The sequence below is a fragment of the Natator depressus genome, chromosome 9, assembly GCF_965152275.1.
Source record: "Natator depressus isolate rNatDep1 chromosome 9, rNatDep2.hap1, whole genome shotgun sequence".
Taxonomy (NCBI): Eukaryota; Metazoa; Chordata; order Testudines; family Cheloniidae; genus Natator; species Natator depressus.
This window is the reverse complement of record NC_134242.1, coordinates 75,951,702-75,967,662: the sequence shown is the minus strand read 5'-3', so window position 1 is coordinate 75,967,662 and position 15,961 is coordinate 75,951,702. Positions and strand designations below refer to the sequence as shown.

At 45.0% G+C, this 15,961-nt stretch overlaps 1 protein-coding gene across 4 annotated transcripts; it reads left to right on the top strand.

Moving 5' to 3' along the window:
• The first annotated feature begins 1,964 nt into the window (after positions 1-1,964).
• IGBP1 (immunoglobulin binding protein 1) lies at positions 1,965-15,252 on the top strand. 4 transcript variants are annotated; one of them, XM_074964488.1, is made up of 6 exons: positions 1,965-2,180; positions 3,568-3,879; positions 7,049-7,244; positions 8,686-8,768; positions 12,117-12,225; positions 14,812-15,252. In XM_074964488.1, the coding sequence occupies exons 1-6, from the start codon at positions 1,990-1,992 to the stop codon at positions 14,974-14,976; spliced, it is 1,056 nt and encodes a 351-aa protein (XP_074820589.1). In that variant the 5' UTR covers positions 1,965-1,989; the 3' UTR covers positions 14,977-15,252. The 4 variants fall into 4 exon arrangements, with proteins under 4 accessions (XP_074820589.1, XP_074820587.1, XP_074820591.1 ...); XM_074964486.1 differs by having other exon boundaries at positions 14,809-15,252; XM_074964490.1 differs by having other exon boundaries at positions 12,117-12,229; positions 14,812-15,250.
• The last annotated feature ends 709 nt before the right edge of the window (positions 15,253-15,961 follow it).

The following is a 15,961-nucleotide window of genomic DNA, read 5'->3' as shown; positions in this document are numbered from 1 at the left end:
TTTAGCTTCTCAGCAGTGTCCTTACCTTCTTTAATAGTCCTCTTTAATAGTCCAGTGGTCCCACCAATTCTTTCTCAGGCCTTGTCTACACTACATAATTTTGTCGACAAAAGTCAGTCAAAACAGTGGAGGTGTACACACTGAAATGCTCCTCCTGCCTATGTAACTCCCTTGCTAACATAATAAATAACCAACATAATAAAACCACCTCGATGAGAGGCATAGTGCTTATGTTGATGTAATTAAGGTGACAGTGTCTGCGTAGACATTGCGTTTCTTATATTGGCTGTTGGCTGTCATTCTTGTAAATTTCATGGCTGGGAGTGGGAAGGCGAGAAGTCCTGCACCACTGCTCCCAGACAGGAACATGGAGATGAGAAGCCCCAGGGAGCAGCTGGGCTCCCGGTGGGGAGCTGTGCAGAGCTGAGAGTTCTGGGTCTGTTTCCCACACTGCCCCTCTTCAGTCGATGGAAGCACTCCTGGTGAGAATGTGTTCCATTGACAGAAAGAGGGGAGCGTGGACATCAGCCACCGCAGTAATTAATGCTGTGGCTATAAATCGACCTAACATAGGTCGATTTAAGATTGTAGTGTAGACATAGCCTCAGGCTTCCTGATTCTGATATAAGGTTTCAAAACAAATGAGATTCTTTAGCTATTTGCTCTTCAAACTCCATTTTTACCTTTCTAACTTCTCTACTGCTTATTGCCTGCAGTAATTTATGCTCCTGTTTCTTGGCCTCATGAGGGACTGACTTACAGATTCTGAAGGATTTTTGTTTGGCTCAAATAGCCTCTCAAACACTGGCCTTTTAGCTATACTGGTTTCCTCCATGCTTCCTAGTTCCTTTTTTATCCAGCAGTATACATAACTTCTGAGACTCCATTATTGTTTTTTCTTAATAGCATCCCAGCTACCTCTAAGGATTTTATCTCACTTTTAGCTTTAGGGTGTTTTTGACTAACCTCATTTTATTGAAAATTTCTTTTCTAAAGATAATCTGTGGATTGTGGAAAACGATCTCATGTGTCAATATGAGATGTGTTACAGGCATGGTAGTGCTCCAAAGTCTTTAGCATGTCAGATTTTTCTAGTGTGAAGATGGTCATGGAGTTTTAATAAAAGCTAAATTAAGGAAGGACAGTCTTTTTGCTGCTGTTCCTATAAGGAATTTATAGGTAAGGTAAGGTAAAGTACAGTTTTTCCTGGAGGCTTTGTAGGACCATAGAGTCAGGCAGCGTTTGCTCGACCACTATACAATTAACAATAATACATTCTAGTGGAGTTGATCACGGCTGACACACGTTTCCTATGAATTGACAGGGTTGTTTTAGATATTTGTTGCAGTCCATGGAGGGGTGTTAGTGACAGGTCTGGTAAGTCAGATGTCAGCGTGTGCTGACGCAGCTGGCTCAGAACCAATTTCACTTTTACAGACAATCCTGTACCTGTCTCTAGAGCACGCGGTGCCCAGGCCTCCAAGTGCACCAGCCATTAACGAGTTCACGCACATACAGATACCAAGACTGAGGCACAGCGTCGGCCAGGAGAATCGACATGTCTGTGGCACACCCCAGCCCGGGCACAGCTGGCCAGGGAACCCAGGCGTCCTGCCACGCTGGGTGTAAATCACGCTGTCTGCAGGGCTGGGCCCGAGGCACCCTCGCCGGCAACACCTGGAGCCCAGGCTCAGCGCGTGCCGTTCGGCCTCTGCACGGTGCCAGGCCGCTGCTGGTGCCAGAGGCAGGAACAGCCCAGGAACATCAACGGGGGGTGCCCCGAGCTCCCCGCCCAAGAGGAGACTCTCCCGGGTCTGCCCCAGGCCCCGCCGCCTCCGCGCAACACGCTTCTTTCGTCAACCAAGATGGCGTTGGCAACCAACGGGCGCTAAACTTGAGGGTTGCCTCTACTAATATGGCGGCCGGGCGCTGCTGTGCTACTCCCGGCCCCGGAAGTAGTTGCGCGTAGGCACCGCGTCCCTTCCCAAGATGGCGGCGGGGACAGCAGAGACGCCGCCGCGGCTCTCCGAACTGCTGGAGTCAGGCTGGCAGCTCCTGGACGAGGTGGAGGCCAGTACTGAGCCCTCCTCGGGGGCCCCGGCGCTCCAGGACAAGGTCCGGCGGGGGCTCGACCTCCTGCAGCAGGCAGCCCGCGGCGTAGCGCAGCTCGACCTGTTCAGGTGCGCGGCCGAGCTGCTCCTCCGGGGGGCGGAGGCTTCTGGCCGCGCCCCCTTTCCCCGGGCTCTGCTGCCCCCGCCCCCCTTTCCCCGGGCGCCCGGCCCCGGGCTCTGCGGGCCGGCCAACTAATCGGGCCACCTCGGTCCGCGCGCTCAGGGGACGAGCCTGCTGCACGTGGCTTGGGCTGGCCGGGCGGTCGGTCTCGGGGCCTGCTGTCGGTGCTGGGAGCGCAGGTGTAGACAGGCTGCGGGTATTTAAAGCCCCCCATCATCAAACCCTTCCCAGATCTTAAAATGTCCCCAGTAGGCAGCAGCTCCCTTACACCGGGGATCCGGCTGTGGTTAGGAACCTGAACTGGTTTCTTCAGCAGAGGGAAGGGTTAGTAAAATATCGCTAATATAGGCAAGAGTATGGAGAGTTAACAGCAGAGCTTTGGTTAGGATCTGGGATTCCCAATGTTTGGATCACTGAATCCTGCTTCTCCTGTAAATACAGTTTCCAAGCAGCGGGTATGAATGAAAATCCCAGAAATAGTGTTTGTGGTAGGTGAGAAAGATCCCCCCTGCCGCCACCTCTGTGGCACAGTTTGGTGGTTACGTTTTACAGAAGGTGAAGAAGCATTTCAAAGAGTGTCAGAACAGATAGGCTTTGTGCAGAATTGTAATATGTGTATATTTGCTCAACTTCAAGAAGTGCAATATTTTTAAAAAATGGACAACATTCTTGATAGAGAAGCAAAAAGCTACATACTAGTTTTATACTATTTTAGTTTTCAGAGTCCCTCCCAGTGGAGAAACTACCATGTAATGTAGCCACACCTTGCAGATGAGGGGCATTGGCTTTCATTGCCCATCAGTTCTGCACCTTGGTCTGTCAGAGGGATTGCTTTATAGTGGCATGAAGTGTTCCATCACCTAAGTTCTATTTCCTTGCTGGTTCTGTTAACAAGAGATCAAGTTAGAGAATTAAAACTGGTCCCTATTAATCAATGGGCCGGTCTACAGCTATTTTAGGAGTGCATAACAATCCATAGAATATGGTGATGCAGAAAGACCCAAACCAATTGCTAAAGAGCATTGTATGTTGTGAGTATTACAGCTCTATCTGGGGCCTTGTCTAGGCTAAGATAAAAGCTATGGTGATATAAAATATTAGCTAACACATTTTAAAAACCCATCTTTTTTCCTAGTTTAGAGTAGGCTTCAGAGCTTGCGCTTCAGAGCTTGCACTCCAGGAGCTGTCTTCCTCTGAGAAAATGTGTTCCATCCATCCCTTCCTTTTGGTCCTCCCCACCATTGCAGAAATGTGAAGATTACAGCTCTTCCTATACATGCCATAGGCGTCAACCCAATAGGGCAGAGGTACAGGAAGATCTTATTTCTCTTTCAGCCAAAATGAAGACCTGGAGGAGATTGCATCTGCTGACCTGAAGTATCTGCTGTTACCTGCTTTGTTGGGAGCCCTCACCCTGAAACAGGTCAATCTCAGCAAGCGGCTGGAGCATGTGCAGATTGCTCGTGCCCACTTCATGGACTTCTTGACGCTCTGCAAGAACTACCAGATTGGCAAGTTCCACCTTCCACCAACACCAGAGAGTCCTAATGAAAATGAGTCTACGGAGAGTCTTTCGGGGGCTGGCCCATCTGGCAGACAGGCCAGCCTGGTGGCCATGGCATCTAATAGACAAGCAAAAATTGAAAGGTAGGTCTGTCTTTTTTTTCTGATTAAAGCAGTAGCAGATACAAAATAAGGGGTGGAAAAGTAGAATATTTCACAGTACAATATGTACAGTATGATATTATAGAAATGAATATAAAATGACAAAGAGAATAGTTTGAATTGTAAATAAAGTGAAAAAACAGTTTTTCATCATCCATTTATTAAATACATGCATTCTAGTTTTCAAGGTATTCACCATAGGTATCATTTAATACTATTAATTTCTCCCTGGGCAGGAGAGCCCTTGATTTAGTACAACATTCATTAATAGGCATGTTGATTACAACTTCTATTCAGTAGTTGTAATCACTCGGGTAACTGAGACCCCATCTTGCACAGAGAGGGACTATTTGTGTAGTATTTACCAGATTGGAGCCTAAAGTTGTAAATGAGAGGAAGAAAAATATTACCAGAGCCACTATTTCAGGGGTGGCCAAACTTACTGACCCGCTGAGCTGCATATGACAATCTTCAGAAGTTCAAGAGCTGGGGCACCCCTGCTAGAGCTTGGGTTTTTGGTCCTGCTTCTGCTGAAGCCCTGAGCCCCGGCAGGTGCACCCCGTGGGGCTGAAGCCCCAAGACCTCCATCCCCGCTGGGCAGAAGCTCCTATCCCATGTCAAGGCAGAGATCCCAAGCTCTTCTCACCCCACCCCCTGGTCTGGTAGGTGGAGAATGGTTGTGGGGGGTTTGGAAAAGAGCCACATGTGGCTCACGAGCCATGGTTTGGCCACCCCTCCTCTATTTCAACCTAAGAATGTTAGGTGGTAGAATGTTATTGTATTGGAGTAGCGCCCAAAGGCCCCTGTTGGGTGCTGTTGGGCACTGTACAAATACAAACACATGGTCCCAGCCCCAAAGTGTTCATATTCTAAGAGAAATGGATTTGGGATGGTAAAATAGTATCATTTCACCGATCCAATGGTCTCCAAAGCCTTTTTATTGTGATAGGAAAAACACCATACACTTATCAAAGTCCTCAGTACTGCTACCTCTTCTTCAGCATAAGCTTTAGTACAACAATTTAAACAATACCTACTTTTCATGTTGTATAATAAGGTATAATGTACATATAAGGTCACCTCTTGCTATGAGATCAAGGTAGTTGGCAACAATATGTATATTGGGGAAAAATGGTGACACCTTCTCTGTAGATTCTGTTCGGGGCAAGCTGCAGTCTGTTCTCTGATCTGGGAAGTTGGGGGTTTCCATTGGCTTGATGTCAGCAGTGAGGAACACGTTTACTTGGATAAAGACAAGAATAGTTCACACAAACTGGGACAGATTTTCTTGTGTGGATTCACCAATACATGTCTGGCCTGCGTGTTCCTACCACCTCTTCCCCCTCGCCCTCCATCACCCCAAGTGCATGGAGGCCCTCAACAGTAACTGGTAGGAATGTGGTAGAATTCTAGTGTCTTGGGAGTAGTAATAAAACGTGTGGTGTCCTTGGAGTAACTTATTTGAAGAGGACTGCCCTACTTCAAAGTATTAAGGTCGGCTAGGATGGGGTCACTTCCCCTGTAATGATCCGGGAGGGAAGCTGGAGGTCTGGTCCTTCTGTTGCTTAGCATTATGCTTCTCCAGCCCCTCAGTATTGAATTTTGTAAGAGATTCTCCTGAATGATCTGCCCTTCCAACCCCCTTAGTTTCCCTCTCCTTCGTTCTTAATGTTTTATTCTGATGACCCCAGAAAGGATTCCCTAGCTGAGTTTGTTAATCACTGAAACTGGGCGTAAGGGACTAGCCTTAGAAGCATATCTGATTTAAATAATAATCCCATAAAGTAATAAAACAGCTCCCTGTTTTCTAGTTCAGGTGTCCTTTTGCACTTTGAACTCAAGGATTCAGACTTTGAAGCCCAGATCTCTGTCTAGCTAGGAATTACTGCATCCTATAGGATCCCCTCTGACATCTTTATTTCTTAAGAAGGGTCTGATTAGCTCTCATGTTGGTGGTCTCAGCAGGGGCATTAAAGATTTTAGGTCATGAAGTTCGAGTGCCCCTTTCCTTCAGGTGATCCCTCCATTAGGAGTATTGGTTGTGTTGTGTGAGGGAAACTCATTGCCTCTGCCAATGCACTATCTATTCTATGCGTAGGTCGCTTTAGCCCAGCTTCTACCATAATAAAATTTACTTGAGAAAAACCAAATGACCCTTACTGGAATATTTTATGCACTGTGGGTGGTTTTTTCTATTTGTTTTTTCCACCAGGTACCCATGGTGGCAATTGTCGCAGAAGCTCCTGGGTGTTATGTACTCCCTTACTTGCAGTTATTCACACATCCTGTCAGCATGACTTTTCTCTTTAAAGAGCTAATTTCCTGAAGATGGCACCAGAACCACTTTAAAATTGTATCTCTGGTTTTCGTTAATGGCCAGCAGGCTTCTTGGGATCTCAGCCAGCCTCTTGTTTGAAACATATCTTATTCAACAGCAAAGTGGAGATACCTGCAGCCAAGTCTGTTCTTACCCACACTGCAGTAATTAGCCATCAAAAATTCCCCTTTATTATATTTTTTTCAGTTCCCAAAATTGTATAAGGCACCTCACAAAGACAGGTGAAGATCCCATGCTTGCTCCAAAGAGCTTATAATCTAAGCTTGAGCGGATGCATCAAAGAAGGATCAAAACCCAGACAAAGTGAAGGGGAGGGGAAAGGGAGACTGTAGCAGATTTCCCTCTTGTATTGAGCTATATGCATGTGACTGTTTATATATTCTCAGTACCTTACAAGGGAAAGGGAAGGCCTTTAGTCAAGAAAATAAATCCACCTACTGGATGCTGATTAGCCTGAGAAGAATGTTCTTGTACTCCATGTCAGGGTTCTCCAACTGTAGTTTGTGGGGCTCTTTGCCAATGGTCTCCAGAGAATGGGCTGGTCGTAAGGTGCTGACTTGTATTGAAATATATTACTTTACTAATATACTTTTTCCTGTAAGCCGCTGCTGTAGTTCTGTTGGGATGTATTCTAATTCTGAACTTCAGGGGTACTTGTTCCAAAAGGTAATTTCTCTAATAAAATGTGATGCACCCTAAGACAACCTCCTGAACACTCTTTGCTCTACAATCAGCTGTGTCAGAGTACCATCTGATAAAAAGTTGTTTGAAAGAGGTTCTTTAAATGGTCCTATCTCTCCCTCCCTGAGGCAGATATAAGCAGAAGAAGGAGGTGGAGAATAGGTTGGCCTCAATGAAAGCTTTTGTGGAGAGTGGCCAGGTGGAGGAGGAACAGATACGGGAATTCTACCTGTTGCAAATCCAGAAGTGGATCACTACGAGCCTGGAGGAAATCGAGAGCATTGACCAGGAAATGGTGATTTTGAGAGGAAGGAATGCACTAAAACAGGTATGAGATTTGGGATATGTCGTGGGGTATGGGGCTTGTAGGTTTTGTGTACAACGGCGGTTGATGATGGACATTGAGACTGAAACAAAATAAAAGATTATCAGATTGTTTCAGTGGCAGAGTTTAGGGTACTTTCATAAGTGAAGTCATGGGTTAAAATTCTACATAGATCACAAGTGAAATGAATGGAGGGGTCTCTGTTTAATGCCTACTGAATATTTGTCTGTATTAACAAACTAGGACCAAACCTGGCATGACCTTTTCTAGTTGTGGGCAGTCAAGGCTTGAAATAGCAGTGTGTTGCACATCAGACTTGCAGTACACTAAGGACTGCTAGGGCAAACCTTCCCCAGCAATTTCCCTACACTATGCCAGATTGTCAGACCCTCACTCTTAAAATAATCTGCGACAGTTAAAATAATAATCCAGTGAGCTTTTAAGCATGCAGTCTTGGCTTTCAGAATGTCCAGGTGCCATCTGAAAGGAGTGACCCTGTTGAACAGTAAAAGCCCCTTCAGCAACATGTGACAGCTGTATCATACAGAACGATGCTGCTTTCAAGAGTTCAGGCTTTGTGCTGTTCACTTAGAATGTGTGCTGGTTAGAATTAGAAACACATTAAATGGGTACTGCATAAAATATTCCAGCTTTATTTGAGACATAGACTTGTTTTGTGCACTTCAATGACCCGTCCCTGTAGCACTGTCAGCTGGGGTGACAGCGTTCTGCTCATCTGCAGTGCTCTGAGGTGGTAGAATTATTGCTCATGACAGGATTTACTGAGTGGCAGATGTGCCATGTTTGGTCCCTGGGAGAAATAACGGTTCTTGTTTCTTCCTCCAGCTAGCTCAACTGCAGCTGCCTCATGTTTTATCAGCTTCTTGCTTTCATCCAGGACTGGAGTGCCTGAGGCACAGGGGAGTGCCGTCACATGCTGACGCTGACATAGGAAATTTATGGCGTAGCATGGGTTAAGGCTGGAATTTGTCAGACTCATGGTATGTCTACACTGCAGCTGGTGTGTGATCCCCAGCGCCAGTAGATAAGTCTGCCGAGCAGATAGGTCTCTTGGTCTGCTCGAGCAAGTATGCTAAAAACAGCAGTGTGGTCATTGCGGAATGGATGGTGGCTCAGGCTAGCCATCTGAACTTCGACCTGGGGGTCAGGCGGGCTTGGACTCGGGTAGAAAGCCCAAGCCGCTGCCTGTGCCACAACATCCACACTGCTGTTTTTAGCACACTAGCTCAAACAGAGCTAGCACAGGTCTGTGTCTCCGCGCTGAGAATCAGACCTCCCAGCTGCAGCGTAGACCTACCCTCCGTACGTTTCTCTGGCTGCAGAGGTGGCACTCTTCTCATGCTGTGCACTAGAGGACATGAAGGGGGATGCAGGGGAGGTTATTCTGAAGGTAAATCTGTTTGCTTTTGTTTCCCGTCTCAAGGCTTCAGCACCTCCTCAGACTTCTCAGCGTCCCAGGACTGCAATGAAACCTTTTGTTCTCACCCGGGACGCCATGCAGGCTAAGTATGTTGCACCATAATAATGTTAGATGCAATCTCTGTCATATGGCTCCGTTTTCCTGGAAGTAGTGAGCACAGTGCTGCTTGGAATGTGTTTACAAAAGGCTAAGCTGGGCTCAGGGCATTCTTTCATGTCCAAAGGAAATACTTTTTCAAGACCTGCACCACATCAGGATGGCTTTTATTGTATGTGGTGGGTCTGGAGCCTGTAAGATACCTCCTCCCTTTTCCTTTTCTTAATTCTCCTCTACCAGCATGCTCCAATATGCTGTCCTATGCCCCCTTCTCCTGGTGAGGAGGAAGAGAAGATCATCTTAGCAGCATCTCTCTGTGGAGTACACTGATCCAAGAGTACCACCATATCTGTGGTCTGTTTTCTTTATATTTGGTTAACTGGGGAGAGTTCCCAGCTGGCAAGGCTTCCTTTGCCCCTCTCTGAGCCCTCAATGTGTCATACCTGCATCAATGTTGCTACTCAAGCAGAGGGTCTCTTAGCACTTCCTTTCCCAATCTAGGGCTTGAAACAGAGCCAAGAAAGGAAAGAAGGAAGGCAGTCTGAGTTGGCCCACAGTGCTGCTCTTTGCTTCACCTTTGTTACAGTCCCTTCTCGTCCTGTATTTAAAGGAAATTTTACTCCTGCAAACCTTGAGATCTTGGATCTGTCCCTAGGAGTGAGGTGCATGTTTGTGCTCAAAGGATCTGGGTAATTCTGGTGTAGTTTGTCAGTGTCAGTCTCTAATGTGAAGTGTCAATGTGTTAGAAACAGTGAAAGCTGTGACTTCAGAAGCAGTCTCCCAGTAGACTGATGGACAAACTCAGGAAAAGACTGTCATATAGTCAAAATAAACAAACTTGGTAGTGAAGCATAAGATGTTATCTACTAGAGAGGTCTGCTGTGTTTTTTGAGAAACACACATAACTCCTTAATTCTAGCTGTTAACAGGAAGTGCACTGAATGGGTTCAGGGTTTTATATTTGTATACATACCAGTTAATTGTATTGGAAGGAGTATGGTTGCCAGGTCTTTTGTCACCATCCTGTGCCTAGGCTTTGTTGGGATCTTAGAATGTGTTTACTTAGCTAAGTAAAGGACTGTGGATTCTGAGCTTGGTTCCTAGTTGCTTCGTGTTCTACAGCAAGCATGTAGGGGTGTTGTCCATCCATACCCTTTGGGGTGAATTGATGCTGCTTCAAGGGTTCTAAGAGCTGAGCGGGTCTCTCTCTTTTAGACTTCTGGGATGATCTCCGTGGATGTCAAGTTACTGGAGAACAATTTGCTGTAGGCTTGAACTCTATATAAATATATTAGTTCCAGTACAAACCATGTTTATGTCCCGCACAGCATTACAAGATAAGTGTAAGGTGTTCCAAAGTAGGTATGTGTATCATAACACACATTAGAAGTTCCTAGCCATTAGTGACTTGAACTGCAACTGCTGAGAGCCCCAAGTCCCCAGAGGAGGTGTTGATTGCAACTACTTGTGCAGAATAACATCATTTATCCAGAGTTCACAGATGTGTGTATATGGATTAAGCCATAGTGGCAGACTCCAGGCTAGAAGTAGCTCTCTCCTAGAAGATGGCAAAGTGCAGTATGCGACCAGTTTGCTGTTTCCCTATCCTTTTTGATAAAGGACCCCACAAGGCCACACTACATGTTGTGGGACAGAGCGAGACCGGAAATGGAGGAAGAGACATTTCTAGCCTTATAGCAATAGTACTGTAATGTCCAATTTGAGGGGGGAAATTAAAAAAGGAGAAAAAACTTTCCAGAGGTTGGTGTTTGCCCCTTTGCTTTTCCTGGTGATCTTAAATTGTTTTGATGGGGCAGTGACACAATACAGCAGGCGATCTAGGAGACTGAAGGGTATGCGTGTAAAGTTACTAAATGGGAAGATTGTAGGAAGGGGAAATCAATGAAAGCACCCAAATCTGTGTTCTGCACTGACTGATAGAGTGAATAAAATGGATTGTTGCCAGATCTTCATTATGGCCATTAGATACAAAATGAATAAGCCAAATAAATGGAACTGAGCTAAAAGCAGCAGGAGACTGCATTGGTTACACCCTGACTTTGACTGATGAGCCTAATAAGGAGCAGAAGTCCTGGGATATTGTCAGACCAAGAGCCTGAAGAAAGTAAGAGCAGGCTGGAGGGGAACAGAGTGTATATTGTAGAAAGAGAAACATCTTCAGCGGACTGGATGAGAGTCTAAAATATTCTCTGGGGAGCAGTTTAAAGCAAGGCTGTGAGTTCACACTCTCAGAAGATGGTAGGGCAAGCAGCCATGGCCAGAAGCTATGGAATCAAAGCTAAATCAGAGTAATTTGTTAGTGGAACAGACTCATTGAGAAGGTGGCTGAGGCACTATACTTGCAGAATCAAGATCAGGGACGATGAGATGCTGGTGGGAAGGATTCATAAAGTTCTGAGTGATGACCGAAGTGGCCTTGTCTGGCCCTTCTGTCTCTTTCTGTGGGACTCCAGAACACAGTTCCTTACTGGGACTTACGTTCATTTACAAGAAAACTGAAAGGAGTTTGCTCTGAGGAGGGATAGAAGAATCTCTAATATTCACAAAGGATCCAGAATAAAGACCCTGAATGCAAGGATCAGACTATAAACTCTGGCTGTCAAGTCTGTGGAGAAATTGGAATGATTTGTACTGGTTTAACTAGACAATGCAGAGAGCTTTGACTAGAAAAGGAGTGTGTGCAGGGATGGAATTTTAAGGCATTCTGTTCTGAAGTCCTTAACGATCTTCTGAGGATGTCATTCTGGGGCCAGTCTTATTAGTTCAATATGTGCACGGACCTAAGCTCATCTTATCATTTTTATAATAATTGCATGTTTCAAGTGCTCCTCATACAAGAAGATCTCACACAGTGTTGCAGATTTATTAGCTACTGCCCCTGAAATGCAGTCACTTTGTGGGGAGAGCATCAGCCAGGCAGATGATTTTCTGTGCACTGCAGCATCATAAGGAAAGAGATTTTTGGTCAATGATACTAGGTCTTATTCTGTCTCTTACCAAATGGGCCAAAAGGAGGTTAATATCTGAACAGAACTTACAGGGTCACACTTTCCTTTTATTTTAAATTTTATACTTCACATAACAGAAAAAATTACATAGATGGTACAAATCAGGAGGGTTCATTTAAACAGGCAGACTAAGGACTTTCTTGAATGGGAGGTCAGAATGTGCTTGATAAGTTGGGGCTGCCCTGGGAAGACTGTCGTCTTGGTATGTTGTGGGTACCTGCGATATGAGGCTGCAACAGGAGTATTAACTTGACATAGAATATGCACTGTGTATGTAGCTTTATGTTAACTATCTATTTCTTCCTACAGGGTGTTAGGAGCCGGCTATCCTAGCCTGGCGACGATGACAGTAAATGATTGGTATGAACAGCGCTGTAAACAGGACGTCTTTCCCAATAAAGGCATACCACAGACAACAGTAGGTATGGAGCAGTAAGGAAAATGTAAATGCGGGTGCTAATGATCCTAGGAATCACAAACCAGTGTGCATTATTGCAGTGCCAGGAAAATTGGTTGAAACAATAATTCTACACTATTATAAAACAACCAGATAAACATAATCATAGAATATTAGGGTTGGAAGAGACCTCAGGAGGTCATCTAGTCCAATCCCCTGCTCAAAGCAGGACCAACACCAACTAAATCAGCCCAGCCAAGGCTTTGTGAAGCTGGGCCTTAAAAACCTCTAAGGATGGAGATTCCACCACCTCCCTGGGTAACCTAGTCCAGTGCTTCACCACCCTCCTAGTGAAATAGTGTTTCCTAATATCCAACCTAGACCTCCCCCACTGTAACTTGAGACCATTGCTTCTTGTTCTGTCATCTGCCACCACTGAGAACAGCTAGCTCCATTGTCTTTAGAACCCCCCTTCAGGTAGTTGAAGGCTGCTATCAAATCCCCCCTCACTCTTCTGTTATGCAGACTAAATAACCTCAGTTCCCTCAGCCTCTCCTCATAAGTCGTGTGCCCCAGCCCCCTAATCATTTTCGTTGCCCTCTGCTGGACTCTCTCCAATTTGTCCACATCCCTTTTGTAGAGGGGGGACCAAAACTGGACACAATACTCCAGATGTGGCCTCACCAGTGCCAAATAGAGTGGAATAATCACTTCCCTCAATCTGCTGGCAATGCTCCTGCTAATACAGCCAAATATGCCGTTGGCCTTCTTGGCAACGAGGGCACACTACTGACTCATATCCAGCTTCTCGTCCACTGTAATCCCCAGGTCCTTTTCTGCAGAACTGCTGCTTAGCCAGTCGGTCCCCAGCCTGTAGCAGTGTATGGGATTCTTCCTTCCTAAATGCAGGACTCTGCACTTGTCCTTGTTCAACCTCATCAGTTTTCTTTTGGCCCAATCCTCCAATTTGTCTAGGTCACCTTGGACCCTATCCCTACCCTCCAGCATATCTACCTCTCCCCCCAGCTTAGTGTCATCTGTGAACTTGCTACGGGTGCAATTAATCCCATCATCCAGATCATTGATAAAGATGTTGAACAAAACCGGCCCCAGGATCAATCGCTGGGGCACTCCGCTCGATACCAGCTCCCAACTAGACATCGAGCCATTGAGCCTGACAATCTAGCCAGCTTTCTATCCACCTTATTGTCCATACAATAATATATAATACGATGGAGACAAGCTGAAACATCTTTTGTAAAGAAAAAATCTGACTCTAATCTACTAGTGTTCTGTGAGCTTGTTAACAAAATAGGAACAGATATGCTTTTTGAAAATCCAAATATGCTGTAATCTGTTGTCTTTCAAAGTCTGTCACAAGAGGCTATTAAGAAAACTAAGTAGCAGTGACAGGCAAAGTATTGTCATGGCTCTGAAACTGGCTGAGACAGAAAACAAAAGGAAGAAAAAAACTAGCGAAGAATGCAAGGAACTTCAGAGGAACCTAACAAACCTAGCTGAATGAGCAACACGATGGCAGATGAGTGTTGGAAAATGTAAGCTAGTGTGCCACAGAAGGAATCATTTGAACTCATCATGCATAGAACTGGGTTCTTAATTAACTGTAACCACTCAAGAAAGGTATTTGAGTGTCACTGCAGACCTCTCAATGAAAACACCTGTTCAATATGCAGCAGCAGTCCAAAAAGCAAACAGTGATAGAATGTATAGAGTGGGATGGAGAATAATACTGAAAACATATTGCCGTAATATAAATCAAGGCACAGCTTCTCTTAGATCAAAACTGAACACTCTTATTCTATCTTTTTTGAGATGGGCTGTCCAGAAATCAAAGGGTCTGTATATGGGCAACGAAAGTGATGAAAGGTTTTGGAGAGACCTCTATTTGAAAAGGTACACAGTGCAGTTTAGAGAAGAGATAAAGGGGCTATGGTAGTTACTTAAAAACAAAACCCAAGATACAAAGAAAGTAAAGGGTAAATGGGAAGACCCATTCTCATAATACAAAAACAGGGAACACTTAATGAAAGTGAAAGATCGTCCCAGCGCCAAAGAAATTATCTGTAAGTTGGTGAAATGACTAGCATCATAAGGCCCTGGACTGTAGGCACTACTGCAAATAAATTTAAGTAATATACTAAACTGGCAAGGAAATACTTTTTTGTGTTTGTTTTTTAACATAATTAACCACTGGAACTCCCTGCCACATCGTCTCTTAAGTAAGAGCCTCACAGGATTAAAACAAGGATTAGACACGTAAATGAATGAGTATATCCACAGTTATATTTGAGTAGAAGAACAGAAAGGATATAAGCCTTTGTGCTTCAGGGCATAAGTCAGCCATTAACTGAGGGGGGTTAGAAAGAAACTTTCCCTATGGTATGTTGTTTCATAATTGGCCACTGCGGACTTTCTTGCACCTTTCTCTGAAACAGACAGGCTACAATCTAGATGAACCATTAGGATGATCCCATATGGCAAGTCCTTTGTTCTTAAAGATCATATTCCAGGAGACATCACTACAGAGAACTCATTTGTTTCCATCTCCCTGTGTGGTAACTTACTCTTTTTCTTGACCATCAGCAGATCTTGATGAAGAGGAGCTGCAGAAAGAGCAGCAGGAGAAGAAGGTGGAAGAGGATGATGAGGAAACTCTACGGAAAGCTCGAGGCTGGGAGGACTGGAAAGACACACACCCAAGGGGATATGGCAACCGAAAGAACATGGGCTGACTGTCAAAGGGATGAGTAGGGCAGGAGAGTCTCAATTGAATGCACTCCATGATATAGCCGGAATATATAGCTGTACATATGCAGGGAGGTCCTTGGTTTCTGCTGGGTGTCACCTATGGAAGGGGAGCGAACAGGACAGTTTGTCTTGATTTACATTAAATATCAGAATGTGCGCTTGTCATGGAGTGATGGTGATGTGGCAAAGCTTCATCAAGTGGGGGGCCTTTACTTGAGGGATCAGAACAAAACTTCCCTGATCCTCCTAATTAGAGGGAGTTGTTGTTAAGCAAAAAGTCTATTAATTTGAAAGTGGCTCTTTGTATTGGTGATGGCTGTATTTATTTTTCTCTATTTTTAAAAGAATAAATTTTCTTGTGCTGCTTAATCCTTCACGTAAAGTCTCTTGCTCTGGTCCCATCCTCTGCCCATGTTTCTTTATCATGCTGGTGTGCCCTTCCAGGGCCCTGGACAGTGGCGGACAGGTGGACAGTATAGGAAGTGAGAGTTTAGACAACAATTTGTAGGAGCAAGTGATCAGTTGAGGCTCTGAAGCGGGAGTTCACAAACATATGATTCATCTTTTGTGAAGGGCTATAGTTACAAAGAGGGCCTCCTGTGCAACCAGCAGGTGATGGCGCTGCTTCCAGTGTCCAACATCTTTATTCTTCCCCAGGTGGCTAACAGAAATGCTGTCTTTCTGTGTAATACAGGCAAGATGTCTCAAGGACACTGGCTTTAAATGATGGTAATAGACTCAATACAACTGCCACAGTAGGGATGTCAGCCTCCAGCACTGCCGCAGTCTCCATTTAAATTTAAAATGGAGACTTTGTGTGGCTATAACACTTCTCTAGAGAATACAAAAGAGCTGCTTGTGTCTTGTGACCCACTTCTGACCAATAACTGAAATAAAGGTAAATATCAAGGAGAGACCAGAACTACTTACGGGGCTACCAGAACTAAGAAATGAGGTGATATTAAAGGGAAATTCTAGGCTGTTCATC